This window comes from Echiichthys vipera (genome assembly GCF_963691815.1).
Source record: "Echiichthys vipera genome assembly, chromosome: 2".
Lineage (NCBI taxonomy): Eukaryota > Metazoa > Chordata > Actinopteri > Perciformes > Trachinidae > Echiichthys > Echiichthys vipera.
Genome location: NC_139827.1, coordinates 27127468 through 27142668, shown reverse-complemented (window position 1 = coordinate 27142668; position 15201 = coordinate 27127468). Strand labels below are relative to the sequence as shown.

Below are 15201 nucleotides of genomic sequence, written 5' to 3'. Positions count from 1 at the left end.
TTCTTCCATGCTTCTTCCCAAAATCTACTATTATCTGCTTAGTTTTCCTTTTGCATAAGTAGATGTAGCCATGACACCAGCGGGTCAAGTCCTCTTCTTCTTTGAGCTTGGTCTTTTTATTGTTATCTAGCCAATCCAAAGATGTGTCCTCAGAAAGCTTGATGGTGTAAGAGTGAAAATGGCTACATTCTTGTGTGTGTACAGAGAGTACAGCAGGGGACTCAAAACTCAGCCCTGGGGTGCTCCTGTGTTAAGGGTGAGGGTGAAACCCGTGGGTCTGCTTACTCTCACCACCTGGGGTCTTCCTGTCAGGAAGTCAAGTAAAGTCATTACCCCAGTGAAGTGTTTAATCCCAGGTTAGGTCGAGCTTGGAGGAAATGTGGTATTAAATGCTGAACAGTGATTTTTAACAAAACACCAGTCATTTTGTTTACATTGATGAACTGAAATGGATTCCATGAGACATTACACAACACAATAATTTTATTGTTGCATTTAATGACATAAACCACACAGCTTTTACCTATGTCATAGTGTGCAAGTTCAACTGGGTATTAGTTAGCAATCTACTGTAGCATTACTGTACAGCCAACACAGATTACATAAATTATAAAATAGTTAGGTCCATAAATCACCATAACACACATAATTTACTAGCTTATGTAGATGTTTAAGACATCACACACATACACACACACATAAACAAGAACATCTCAATCAACTCTGTGTTATGCAGCTGTCAAGATTTCGATTTGAGGGTCGGGAGATCAAGCTGGTGATGACGTGTGCTGCATTCATCACCATGAACCCAGGCTATGCTGGAAGAACGGAGCTTCCTGACAACCTTAAAGCTCTCTTTAGACCCATAGCCATGATGGTGCCAAACTACGCACTCATTGCTGAGGTAACAGACTCTCTGCATGTGTGTATACGCTTGCTTATTTTCTCTTCATATTTTTTATCATTCCCTTGTTTCTCTCCCTCCGTTAAGGTCATTTTATACTCAGAGGGATTCGAGTCCAGTAAGACCCTAGCGAGGAAAATGACCCAGATGTACAAGCTGTGCTCTGAGCAGCTGTCCCAGCAGGACCACTATGATTTTGGAATGAGAGCTGTCAAGTCTGTCCTGGTCATGGCTGGGTCAGATCATCACACTCATTCAAACACTGACACACATGTGCATTCATATAGAGATTAACAAACATTCATCTTTTCAGGCATGTCCCAGAAGGACCATTGTGACTTTGATACTCACATAGTCACCCATGCATAAATGCGTTCAGTATATTTAGCATATGTGTGTGGAATGTGCAGTGAAAGATTGTTCCTGTCAAATGGATATGTTATTTTAGTCCATTGCAGTCAACATCAGTGAGTTAGATGGTCATCATTTGTGCTGAACTTATGTATGAATCAAATGCAAAAGCCTCGAAATCTCAAATACTGTACCAGTGATTACTCATAATATCGGGTAAAACTTTCTTGATGTGAGTACAGTTGATAAAAGAAAATAAGTGCTTCTTCAGTTATGCGCTGAGATAATGAATGAATCTGTGTGAAATTCCTCACTTAGTCGAATGCATATCATACCTCAAATGAATGATGGTTGAGACACATGAAGAGACTTAGAACAAGATTAGGGAGACAAAAGAAAGATTTGTTGTTCCTGGTCTGCGTGGGTGCATAAATAGATTTGAATAGATCTCCAAGGGAAGAAAAAAGACTTGAACACACTGATTGATTTGTAGCCTTTAATCAGAGAAAAAATGACTCATTCAGACTCTGATGAAGACACAGTAGTGTTGAAATGTTAGTCTGTTTGACCCATTCAAGGCTGCAAATCAATCAGTGTTGTTCCAGTTCCCTCAGGGGTTTGCTTTCCCCGAACTGAGAAGCACCTGATTCAGCTGCATGCCTGTTTGGACTAGATTTGAATGGATGATTTCGACCATTTGTAGTGAAAGTTGTGCTTTCACTGGTTAGTTATTAGCTGAAGCTCAGGGAACTGTAATTGGCTTGTGATTCATTGTCTGTCTTTGCCTACAAATTTACTCCTCTGAGTCTATTGGTTCCATGTTAAGCGCACATTTATTATCTACCACTCTACTGTCTGTTTTTTTTTTTTTTTTGTGAAGATCAGGTTGTGCAATATTGAATTATCAACTCACGTCAGCTGCTTATGATCTTTATTACATTTCTATTTGTAAGGGGTATATTTTTCACTAATGAATTTGCTATTATAACATTAAGTTTCCCATAATATTAATATTTATTTAACTTAATGCACTAGCTTCTTTGGAAAAGATGCCAGTGTTGTCACTTTTGTAGTAATGTGGTCATATGAAAAGTGTTATTGGATTTTCTTTTTTAACAGATTTTCTTTAATACATTTTCTATAACACTGACTAGTCAAATGATGTAGTGAACATTGTGTAAACTCAGAATTGTTCTGCAGTATGACCAAGATGTAAACAGTAAATCAGTAAACAGAATAATGGTCTAAAGAAGATAAATCCAGAATAAAGCAAAAACACCATGTTGCAACAATTTTAGAATTTCAGTCATATTATAGTATAACAAAATAAGTATAAGTGTAAGTTTACATGGAATTGTAATGTGTGTGTGTGTGTGTGTGTGTGTGTGTGTGTGTGTGTGTGTGTGTGTGTGTGTGTGTGTGTGTGTGTGTGTGTGTGTGTGTGTGTGTGTGTGTGTGTGTGTGTGTGTGTGTGTGTGTGTGTGTGTGTGTGTGTGTGTGTGTGTGTGTGTGTGTGTGTGTGTGTGTGTGTGTGTGTGTGTGTGTGTGTGTGTGTGTGTGTGTGTGTGTGTGTGTGTGTGTGTGTGTGTGTGTGTGTGTTCTAAGGTCTCTTAAGAGAGAAAACCCCCACCTTAGTGAGGATGTGGTTCTTATCAGAGCCCTGAGGGATTCTAACCTGCCAAAGTTCCTCACTGATGATGCTGTGCTGTTTGGGTAAGCCTAACTGACTTTTTGTAAGGAAGCATATCTTACTTTTGGTGCTCCAAATGCACACATACGGACATATAACACAACATTAGTGTATTACACTAGACCGTCCACATAAATAAGTGTCAATGAGACAGAGGTGTGTTGTCATGAAAACACTTATTTTCGATTGTGTGTGTTTTTTTGTTTTTTTTACTGTATGTGTGTATGTATTATGTCATCCTACCTCCAGTGGTATCCTATCTGACCTCTTCCCTGGTGTGAGTATTCCCGAGCATAACTATGGTGTGCTACACACCACCATCCTGGAGTCTCTGGTTAAGCGAAACCTACAGCCACTGGCTAGCATGACCAACAAGGTACAAAGAGGGAAAATTATGTTCCCTTATTTATTTTGTTTTGTTTTCTTGTATTTTTGTTCATTTAAAAAAATCCATAGAAACAAGGGTTTTAAGCCTGGAACCAAGCCAAACAAATGTGAGATGAATAGTGACAAAATGTTTAATTTGGCGCAAAAACTAATTTGGAAAATGGAGAAAAAAAGCAAATGTACAAGACTGTGTACATAACAATGTTGGTAAACAATGTTGGTAAACATTGTAGGACGCGCTCATGTTTAATTCGCCATATCGCGAATAAAACATGTTTTTCTTAAAACAGGGTTTATAAAATACAGATAACTAAGTGTACCTTGGATGGTTACGACATCAAATCTCTGATTCAGAATATGAATGTGCGAAACCTTACTGTTGAGCTCTATAGAATTCTAGCTGCTCTTTTTCATTTTTCTATAGTAGTACACTTGTATACAAATCCTTGAAACATGCCCTCATTCCTCTCCTCACCACGTTTTTTATGACCAGGTTATCCAGCTGTATGAGACCATGTTAGTGCGCCATGGTGTCATGTTGGTAGGGCCTACTGGTGGAGGTAAGACCACTGTCTACAGCATCCTGGCAGACACACTGGAGACCCTTCAGTGCACAGAACACAAGGCTAACAACCCCTTCTACCAACATGTCAAGACCTATATTCTCAACCCAAAATCTGTCACAATGGGAGAGCTCTACGGAGAGGTACTGTTGACAAGACAATACATTACACAACAGATAATTCCCTCCTTTCTCTACGTTTATTCTTTATTTTTCTCAACCCCTTCAGGTTAACACATTAACTTTAGAGTGGCGTGATGGACTGATGGCGCTGAGTGTCCGTGATGCAGTCAACGACACCACTGACGACCACAAGTGGGTGATCTGTGATGGGCCAGTTGACGCCCTGTGGATTGAGAACATGAACACGGTGCTGGATGACAACAAGATGCTCTGTCTGGCTAACAGCGAGCGAATCAAGCTTACTCCATCCATACATATGGTGTTTGAGGTAAGAGCTGAACAAATTGATAGAGTTTAATGTTTTGTCTGCAGTTTTCAAACTCATATGCACAATGTTAAAGACGGTCTAAGGGTTAAGTTGCTTCAGCTTGAATAAGAGTTTGGTGCTTTCTGCCATATTGTATTCTTACATTGTTCTACAGTGGGTTGTACTCCTAGATCTTATTTAAAGGTTACATACTGTTAAACGTGAGATTTCCACATCTTTATTTATTTGTTATTGAATATCAAAACGTACCACTAACAGAGAAATACAAACTGCCCTTATTCAGAAACTGTGGCTTTAATCAAGCTATGTCGGGGGGGGGGGGTCCGCCAGAGAGTGAATACAGGTATATACAGACAGAGTATGAAAAAATAATGTGTTTTTAGGACTGTAAAGCCTGTAAACATGTTCTAGAATAAACCCAAACTGCAAGTATGAACCTGAAGATGAGCAGAATATTGGACTTTTAATTTCATTCATAAACTGTGTTTTTCAGGTCCAGGACTTGGCTGTAGCATCTCCAGCCACAGTCAGTCGCTGCGGGATGGTATATATTGACCCAGATGAGCTCAAGTGGATGCCTTATGTCCAGACATGGATCAGTGGTCTAGGAGCAAAGGTTGTACATATTGTATCTCTGTAATTACCAGATTTTTTGTGACAAAATGTTATTGAGGATTTGTCGTTGAGCAGCCTATAGTTCTTACATTAGTTATATCAGCATATATGCTTCCTTGATCACAGTCCAAGCCGTGGGTGCACCACATGCAAAAAGTTTAATTAGTGGCTATCTTTGCTGTATATGTGTGTTTCTGATTGAATAGTAATGGGCCTTTTGAGGCATTACAAGCATAAGAACTTAGGCATCAGCATAAATGTTAATGACAGCACATCAAGTCAAAGTTCATAGTTTGTGTGACTTAACACCGCAGTGACAGTAGGTCATGTGTCTCTCTTGTTGTATATCTCTCACTGTCTAATTGACTGAGAAAAGTCTGTTGTATCTATCTGAAAATCTGCCATTTGTGTGTTGCTTTAGTTGTCTCCCTTGTTTGTGCCCTCACCTGTTTTTATTGAGTGTTTTAACCTCTTTAAAAAGCTACTTCAATCATTTTTTAACAAGCAACATCTTTTCCATAGTTTCAGTGTTGCATTCTGCTTTGTTTGGGATAACTTTAATTACACTTTCAACAAATTTGTGGAGTTGTTAGAGTTAGACTTTATTTAAGTTTTTAATTTGTTTTGTATGGATTTCCACTTATCTGTTTAACTGAGGGATTCTGTCTTTCTGTTTCTCTTGGGGACAAGGAGAGCATTCTCCACACTTTACCGGAATTTCTGTCCTCTCTGTCTTACACTCTCCTTCAAATTAGTAGCTTGTATACAGTACCTGATAAAGGAATTGTACAGCAGTTTTGAAATAGGCTTTTTCCCATTGTTGCTGAGGGTTAAGTGAGAAGATCAATACCACTCTAATATCTGGCCTTAAATATGATGCTACTGACAGACATTTAGACTACCTTAGTTTAGCTTAACTTAGTTTAGCTTAGCATAAAGACTGAAAATAGCTATGTTGGAAGGTAATCAAGGCCAGTAAGCTTTAGAGATACTGAAAAGTGCATTCTGTTTTACCTTTGCACAGAGCCAGGCTAGATTTCCCCCCCTTACTCTCAGTCCTTTATGCTATGCTAAGCTAAGCTAAGCTACTGTCTCATGGCTGTAGCTTTGTATTTACCGGACAGTTATGAAAGTGGTATCAATCTTCTCATCTAACACTTTTAAGTGAATAAATATTTCCCCAAAATGTCAACTTTATAACTCTATTATTTAAATAAATGTCTTAAAGATTACTACATCACTTACCCCTCCTCTGCCTACATCAATCTCTTCACTCCATGCTTTCTGTCTAGCTCCCAGACCCAGTGCGAACATACCTGCTGGAGCTGTTTGAGCAGTATCTGGAGAACGGTCTTCAGTTTGTGTTGAAGCATTGTACTCAGGCGATTCGACAGGTGGACATCAGTAAAGTCACCACTCTGTGCTCCCTGCTGGAGGCACTGCTGCTGGGCAAAGGAGGGCCAGACCTTCAAATGGTACACTAAACACAATATTTAACCGTCACTTTAGTCTTTTTCTGTTCAGTTTATGGTGCCATAGAAGGACAAGTCTATTAGTGATAATGAGGGCATTTTTGCACAACAACTCAGCACTATAATCAAAAATATTCAGTATTGTTGTTGGCAATGTCAGACAACAAGACAGCCCATGACACCAAAACCTTATAGATAATTGGACCCCACAAATACATTCAGTAAATGAGGGTTATGTTTATACTTATTTTTGAACCATGCCATTAACTGAGCTTCTTTCCTTGTTGTGTTTGTCTCTGTGTGTTGGTGTTAGGATTCCAAGCATCTCAACAGCATAATTTGTCAGACCTTCATATTTTGCTACCTCTGGGCTGTAGGGGGAAACCTGACCAGTTCTCATTGGGATGCTTTTGACACTTTCATCAGACAGCAGTTTGAAGACAACAGCAAAGCTAAGGTATATAGCCTATCTGTACACACACCTACAGATACATACATATATACAGTAGATGAACAGGTACACGGTTACAGGGGCAACCCCCGGGGCTAAAAGATAAAGATAAAGCCAAAGAGGTAGTACCAAAAAATGCAGACAGTTCATTGAATGGCCATTTGAGGCTGGCTCCAAAAGTGAGTCAATCCCCATAGAACCCCAGGTTAAAGTGCCTAACTTAAAGGAAAAGTACACGTTTCACAGCCTGGTACAAAAGATGTTTTTATCTCTTTAGCTAATGTTTCTGTGCATGATAACTGTACAGGGGGGAATTTTTAAATTATATTAAGGCTTTAAATTCTGCATCGTGAAGGGCTCTGCCGCTTTGAGTGACAGGTGAGTGCCGTCACAGGTGGCTAGCATAGGCTGTAGGCTTCATTAAGTCTGACTTAGCTCCATCCATACTCAACCTCTTTGACCCTTTTTGGATTAGCCAGGAGTTAGGCAGAGTCAGGCAGGCACTGCCAAGAAGGCGACAGGGAAATAAGCTCTTTTACAAGCCATTTGTCTGACATCACAGAGACTACATTCATGTCTTTGATTGTAACATTTGCTGACACTACATATGTTCATAACACACTGATATACATAAATAAGTAAAAACGACGTACATAAAAATAAAATGTCACAATTGTGTCTCAGTGCTGCTGTTAAAACTCTTCTCTGCCACTCAAGGCATTTTTTATCCCTCTTCTATATTACAAAGTCAAATCCATTAACCAGCGTGTTTGCTGGTATTAGAATGGAATATGTGAAAAGGCCTGAAGGTTAGCTCATATTATATTACATCAAAGTACTCTTGGCACTGGATGTAGCTGGAGCACAGCTAGTCTGTAAGAGGATTATTCTCTACGGTATCAGTCACTCATGTGAAAGGAAGACATTAAGAGCATTCATATTGTATATTTTAGTACAACTTAATACCTTCGGTGGGTTATAGCCTTGCAGGGAACATATTGGAAAGTTAAACCAGATAAAATTAGACTTTCTGTTTATGTTATAAAGGGACATTATATATCATTATTCTACCTAACCAACTCTGCAGAATTATGAATTGGTCGTCTGGGGAGATCATTTTAATTTAGAAAGAAGGTGCATAGCAATACATGAAGGAAGGTGGAAGCTGATATCATGAGTCATTCAATTTCACAGGAAATGGGAAGTTAATTTGGAAAAGGGTTGTCTTTGCTGGCAGTAGTGGCAGATGATTGAAGGAATGCCTTACTGACAGAGGCAGAACACAGTGTTAGAGGAAAATAACTCACTTACCTGAAGGTGAGGCAGAGTATCATCTGCTTCCACATCTGTTCATCTGTCTGTGCATAAGGAGCTGATATTGTTGTTTTTGCGGTGGTGTCAGTGTGTGTATTTGACCATCTTAATATTATTTAGATCAGAGAACTGTTTGTGTGAGTGTTTTTGTGTTTACCTTGAAATGAAGCCATTGTAGCTAGCCCCCATCTGTGAAGCTTGAGGAAAACACACATGCGTACATACACACACACGTCAATAACAGCAGGATGCAGGGAACAAACATGGCAGCCAAATACTAATTTACATGCCGCTGGGACACTTTCAAAGTGCCACATAACAAAGACTACAATCAACAACAACAACAACAGTAAAATGTGTTTATTTAAAGCCCGATTTCTGAGGAGGCTTTCATAGCTAATAACATGCAGTAAAGAAGGAACTTGTATACATTTTTTTTTTAAGATTCATTACACTATCTGCCAGGTTTTGTTAGAGATGTTCCAATACAATGTACACGGTCAATATAGGGAAGCACAAGTGATTGTGAATCAATTTCATCTGCTTTAATGCAAATGAAAGTGACATCAGCTGCAATGGAGAGGCAATAGCAAGAAACCTCCAAAAAGGGAATGGCTTTGCATGTCGTGGCCACAGACACTAGCTCTCTCTTCATCCTTCCTGACTGACTTTTCTCTAGTTGTGTGTTCTGCTAGTGTCCTAGTCCACACTTATGACACTGCTGGTATCATGAGGCAGTACCTGTACCCTAATCAGGTTGCACAGGTATCCCAGCTCCTCCTCCGTACGTGCGGCCTGTGCATGTCCTAAAAAATGTCCTCCAGCAGGCTACTGGTACGCATGTTTCTAACCAAACTGTCAGAAACAGACTTCCTCTAGTGGGACCTGTGCTCACAGCCCAGCTCTGTGCAGCTCGATTGGCATTCATAAGTGAACACCAGAATTGACAGGTTTGCCATTGGTTCCCTATTCTCTTTACAGTCCGCACATGTGACAACTTTATGCTGCCTGTAACCAGTTCGGGGGTGGGTCAGTGATGGTGTGGGGAAGCATATCATTGGAGGGTCGCACAGACCTTCTTGTCATAGCCAATCGTACCCTGACTGCTGTTAGGTACTGGGAGCTCACAGCGACTCTCAGACCTTATTCTAGTGCAGTGGACCCTCGGTTCCTCCTGTTGCAGAACAATGCCCGGCCTCATGTGGCCAGAATCTGTAGACAGTTCCTGGATTTTCAATTTCAATAATTCGTTTGTCAAGATCTGATGTGTGATTTTAATGTTCCCATATTATTCTTTTTGAGTAGTAGTTTGATAATCAGTCATAACGGGAAAAAAAAAGTATCTTCTTTATAGTAGATTTTATTGAGGGCTAAATTATGTGGTATCCAATCAGTGCATAGACTTGCATACTTGCCAATACGGATACCAGCATTTTTGGCAGTATCGGAGGCATTTGCAAAATCGATATTGGAACAACTTCAGTTTTTGTGTGTATCTTCACGTGTGTAAATTAATGTGCATTGATGTGTGCCGTGTAGCTCCCCAAGAATGGTACCCTGTGGAGTTTATACATGAACTTTAACCACAAGCGTCTGGAGCCATGGGAGAAGATAATCCCTTCATTTAAATACATTAGGGAGCAGCCCTTTTTTGAGATGCTGGTCCCCACCACAGACACCGTCCGCTACGGCTACCTGATGGAGAAACTGCTATCTGTGCGACGTTCTGTCCTCTTCACTGGCAGCACTGGCGTGGGAAAGGTAAGGTTTGATGGATACAAAAGTAACAGTAGCAACACCATGACATGCTATACCATATATCAGAATCCACTGACTTAATAGATACAGGTAATTTAATAGGGGGGCCCAGATACAATGCGGTGTGGATATTTTTAGCCTTATCAGGTGTTTCAGTGTTGTAGTGTAGTAAGACTGGTGTTGGATTTAACAGCACATAATGCACAGGAAGCTTTGCCTTAGTTTTATTTATTTATGCATATCTTTATCCAAGCATATTTCAACCAGCCTTTATGTTAAACATCTTGCTAGCAAGTGAAAAAAAGTGGCTGGTGACTCGTGTCACCTGGAAGTCTACATCCACCACCCTGATTCAATTTGTTGAAGGGATAGCCAGAGACCATGACTAATTGAGGGCAAGTAATGCACATTAAAATCCTTAATAAAACCAAATCTGTCATAATTGCAACTATTATGTTAAACTTTAACATACAAAAGATAAAATAGTTGTAGAGATCATCCCAATATCCATATAAAATACACCATAAATACTCAAAGTATGATGAAGCAAAAGTTCACAAGAATTTTTGAAAAACTTTGAAGCTAATGAAAGTGTTTCAGTGTTAGAGGTAGGGTTGGGTAGTGAACTTACTATACATTTAAGGGTAATGACCTAATTTTGCTTGTACTACTGAGTAACAGATCTCGTTAAATCAGTCGGTGCCACATTTTTTGAACCTGAGAGCACGAAAGTGCAGGCTTCTCCGTCCTCTCCTCTGCATGTTTGACAGAAAGTGCGGCTCAGCTCTGACACACACTTGAGGAACCACAAACATGGAGTAAACATCGCCCCTGCAGCTTTTTCGTCACAATGAGTCAGGGATAATGGCGAACCGAAAGCAGACTAAAGTGTGGTAACACTTTTCAAAACTCCAATCAGACAACACTCGCTGCTATATAATATAATAGAGGAGAGTGGAAAGTGGTCACAGTGTGGTTTACACACACCTCGATCTCTTTGCCCTGGTGACAGACTGATTGAGGTTGTAAGGATGGTTTTGGGAGCGGAGAGGGAGGTAGGGTAGGGTTTTATTTTGTGTAGTGTGTAAAATATTCTAAATGTTCTAAGTAAATAGGATACAAATATGTGGACATATTGTTACCACTGAAATTACATTATGGTCATAACAGAGAGAATAAAGTGTTGTTTTTGAGATTACAGTATTGTTATCGGTACTAGTATCTGTATCAGTTTAAATGTGAATGGTACCCAATCCTAGTTACAAGTCAAACTTGTTAGACAACAAGTCGCCTATGACAGCTAAAGTATTTTTTATGTGTCCGTCCCTTACAGTCAGTGGTGGCTCGAGGCCTACTTAACACTATCCAGGAAAAGGCAGGATACCTCCCAGTCTACATCAACTTCTCGGCTCAGACTTCCTCCGCCCGCACGCAGGAGATCATTGAGTCCAAATTGGAGAAAAAGAGGAAAAACATTATGGGTATCGGCTCGCTGTTGCATTACCGCACAATCATTCACATACTGCAATGTAAACATCTGAGTGAACATGAAAACATGTTATAACAACATGAAAAAAACAATGTTGCTGATTATGAGACAGTTCATCTGTTCTTTTAGCCATTCATTTATATCTGGTCGTACAGTTTTTCTTCACACTTCAGCTTTTTCAATCTACGTGCAGTATCATGCTTTCTTGCCATCTGTCGGTCTGTAAATGTGTTGACCTTTTTCTTCTCCGCTCCTCATCTATTGCTCTTTCCCTCCCTGTAGGTGCTCCTGGTAACAAGAAGTTAGTGGTCTTTGTGGATGACCTGAATATGCCTAAACTGGACAGTTATGGCTCTCAGCCCCCTATAGAACTCCTGCGCCAGTTCCAGGACTTTTCTGGCTTCTATGACAGAAGCAAGTTCTTCTGGAAGGAGATCCAGGTATAAATGTCTACAAAAAAGATGAACTACATTGTAAGGGCACATTTGACAGTCATAATTATGTACGTGCACACATCTGACTTTGGGGTAGCTGTTATAGTGCTCTATAACATGGGCTGTCCCTTTTATGAATCTACAAACAGACAAGTAAACATGACCTTCAGCATTCAGTCAGAAGAATTGTTGAATATAGAGCATTTTAAACATTCACACATTTCGGCAACAACACTTATTTGCTTTCTTTCGGAGAGTTAGCTGTCAATTCAAAATAACTACTGAGGTGCAGATACTGGGCTCAGCTGTTGTTTGGCCGGACTTGCTCCAATCTATAACTAGTACTTGCTAAGAAACAATTCTCATTTTCTATTTCAACACATTAAACACAGAAGATGCATCCTGCAAACAAGACTGTTTTGTAATATATGTAGGGCACAGAAGATAGAATTTGTCGAGCTGTTTCCTCCTTTTTACAGTCTTTATGCTAAGCTCAGCTAAATCGTCCAGGAACTCAACTCAATACATCAAGCAAAAAATGATGTTCATATTCTCATATAGCTCAGGGTGACATGACAAAAAAAAGTATTTTCCCAAAATGTCAAAGTGCCTTTTTAATGTTGGACTGGTTTTCTGTTTAAAGTTTAGATAAGATAAAAGTGTAGATGTAGCTCTTTAGTTTTTGTCTTTACACAGCATGAACTTAATTTGCTTTCTAGTTGGACTTTTAATGAAGTTAGTCCGTTTATATAAGAAACCCATTCATCTTGTGTGTCTGCCTGTGTGCTTTTCTGTTAACAAAGTGGACCATCATCACATTTCAAACTCAGCCTACAATGGGGTGCACGCTCTACCGGGGGAGCTAGAGGGTGCCCCAGTCAACAACAATTCTGATATGTGTTTAAAAGCTTGAGTAATTTTCAAACTTTCTGTGGTTCCAGCTTCTCAAATGTGAGGATTTGCAAATTTCAATGTTTTATGTCATTAGGAATTCAGTATCTTTTGGACTGTTGAACAAACAAGCAACATAAAGATATCATTTTGGGCCCTGGAAAATAGTGCTTGGAATTTTCTAAATGAAATGATACATTGAGAAAATAATTGTTACTTGCAGCCCTAATATTTTCCCAAACCTTCGTCAATTATTGGGGTCCAGCAGGATCCCAGTCCCATATCAGTTCTCTAGCCAGAGACATTTGATGAAGTTTTTAAGTTGAGACATCTTGTTTAATTTTGGCAGACCAATCTTTCCTTTCTACTCTTATTTCTTTTTTCCTCTCTTACAGCAAATGACCATCGCCGCAGCGTGTGCTCCTCCGGGAGGGGGGCGCAATCCAGTGACCCCCCGATTCATTCGCCATTTCAGCATGCTGTGTCTTCCCACACCCTCAGAACACAGCCTCAAACAGATTTTCAGAGTGAGTTAACACGCACACGCACACGCACGCACACACACACACACACACACACACACACACACACACACACACACACACACACACACACACACACACACACACACACACACAATGAGTTTTAAATTTGTGGAGTTGCAGTGACCGATTTAAGAGGTTGTAATCAGTTTTGGTGGTACTGGAAAATACACTTGCATTGTATTGCATTGTTTTTATGTAAATATCAAACTACACATTTGAATATTTTTCCAGTGACATTCAGATCAGAAATGTTTCTGTGAATATTCAACATACAAGTTCAGATTTTGTCTACAACCTCTCATGTTTTGTTTTTTTGGTGAAATTCAGCTCACGTGTGTGAATATTTCATACAAGCAAAAATTTCCGATTTTTTGTTCATCAAGCCTACAAGTTGTTACATTACTGCTTTAGAACCTATGCTCAAAATTAACAAACAACATTTCATATTAAAGAAAAACTTAAATAATTTTGTTTACTGACAGGTTCAGGAACATAATTATGAATTTATAATGTACATTACATGCTTCTCTATGATATCTGACTCATGCTCTCTCACTCTCTCATGTCCCTATCTCACCCCTCGCCCCACTAATTATCACACTCACATTCCTTCTGTCATGATCTCTTTTCCCTTTCAACCTTCCTCCAGTCCATCCTGAGTGGTTTCTTTAGTGAGTTTTCCCAGGAGGTTAAGGACTGTGCTGGTCAGATTGTGGATGCAGCTGTGGAGATTTACAACCGTTTGAGTGTAGATCTGCTGCCCACTCCAGCTAAGTCCCACTATGTCTTCAATCTCCGGGATCTCTCCAAATGCGTCCAAGGTGAGACATGAGTACATACAGACATGCACACATTCAGATTAGCTCACTGAGGATGCATTTTAATGTGAAGTATTGACATGTGTTGGACAAGCATACAGCATGTTCACTCTCTCTTTTCTGCACAAACTAAACTTGAGCTTTGCTAAAGGAGACTGACAGATACAGAGAGTTTCTGTGTACCTTCACAGCTAGGGGCACGGCTATGATTTATCTCTTCAAGCCACATTACCAGTATTTATGAGCTCTATCTCAGCTTTATGCTCCCAAATCGTCTGCAGCATCACCCCCCCTGCCTCCTTCCTCCCCTCTCTCCTTCCCTCTCTTCTTTTACCCAGCAGGCATCATTACAGCATGAGGATGAGCTGAAGTGACTTCTACGACTGCTTTCTGTACACCACTTGTTCAACATAGCTGGAGTGCATTACTCAGACACACAGTTCCCCTCAGCAATACATACTGTAGGTGAGGGGTAATAAACAGACACCCACTCTTCCCATTTACTTATACTGCTGACATCATACGGCCTCTCTCTATACACTTGCAGTATTTGAACTGCCTTCTGTACTTGCAGTACATGCTGCTTTGTCCAAAATGTAGCATGAAATATGCAGTTTGCAAACAAAAGCAAAACCTGCAGCATGCCAAAAATACCCAGATGGTGTCCTTTTTATCTTTATTGAAAATTATAAAAATGTCAAATATACAACATTTCAGACAAATACTCATCATAATGATATGGAAAGATATGAATATGACTTTAAATCAATAAGTAGAAAAAAATATATATACATTCAATAAATAAAATTAAAATATGGGTAAATAAACAAAATTACAACAAGAGTCAAAAAGTATACATTTTTCTTCTTTAAAGAGTTAAGATCATATAGTTTGAAAGTTTTATAGCTTTTTTTAAGTTTGAGAGACTTAATAGAGTTTTTATATTTACATAATAAACAGTGAAGCTGGGGATAACTTTTGTTACTTTGCATTTATGTGAGTCACATTTACCTTGAATTTACAGTGAATTCAGTGATATCTTTCACATGTTCAAAATATAAAATTATAA

General features: G+C 39.4%; 1 protein-coding gene across 1 annotated transcript in view; it reads left to right on the top strand.

Moving 5' to 3' along the window:
- The window catches only part of dnah6 (dynein, axonemal, heavy chain 6), a gene marked incomplete at both ends in the record, with an annotated part of 74752 nt that overhangs the window by 16320 nt on the left and 43231 nt on the right, over positions 1–15201 (top strand). The window contains 14 exons of the mRNA XM_083926822.1: positions 737–904; positions 992–1140; positions 2861–2968; positions 3195–3321; positions 3826–4038; positions 4124–4345; positions 4839–4961; positions 6253–6435; positions 6746–6889; positions 9737–9958; positions 11289–11436; positions 11727–11884; positions 13165–13296; positions 13964–14135. Coding sequence (XP_083782948.1) covers positions 737–904; positions 992–1140; positions 2861–2968; positions 3195–3321; positions 3826–4038; positions 4124–4345; positions 4839–4961; positions 6253–6435; positions 6746–6889; positions 9737–9958; positions 11289–11436; positions 11727–11884; positions 13165–13296; positions 13964–14135 — 2269 coding nt within the window. The remainder of the gene's footprint in view (positions 1–736; positions 905–991; positions 1141–2860; positions 2969–3194; positions 3322–3825; positions 4039–4123; positions 4346–4838; positions 4962–6252; positions 6436–6745; positions 6890–9736; positions 9959–11288; positions 11437–11726; positions 11885–13164; positions 13297–13963; positions 14136–15201) is intronic.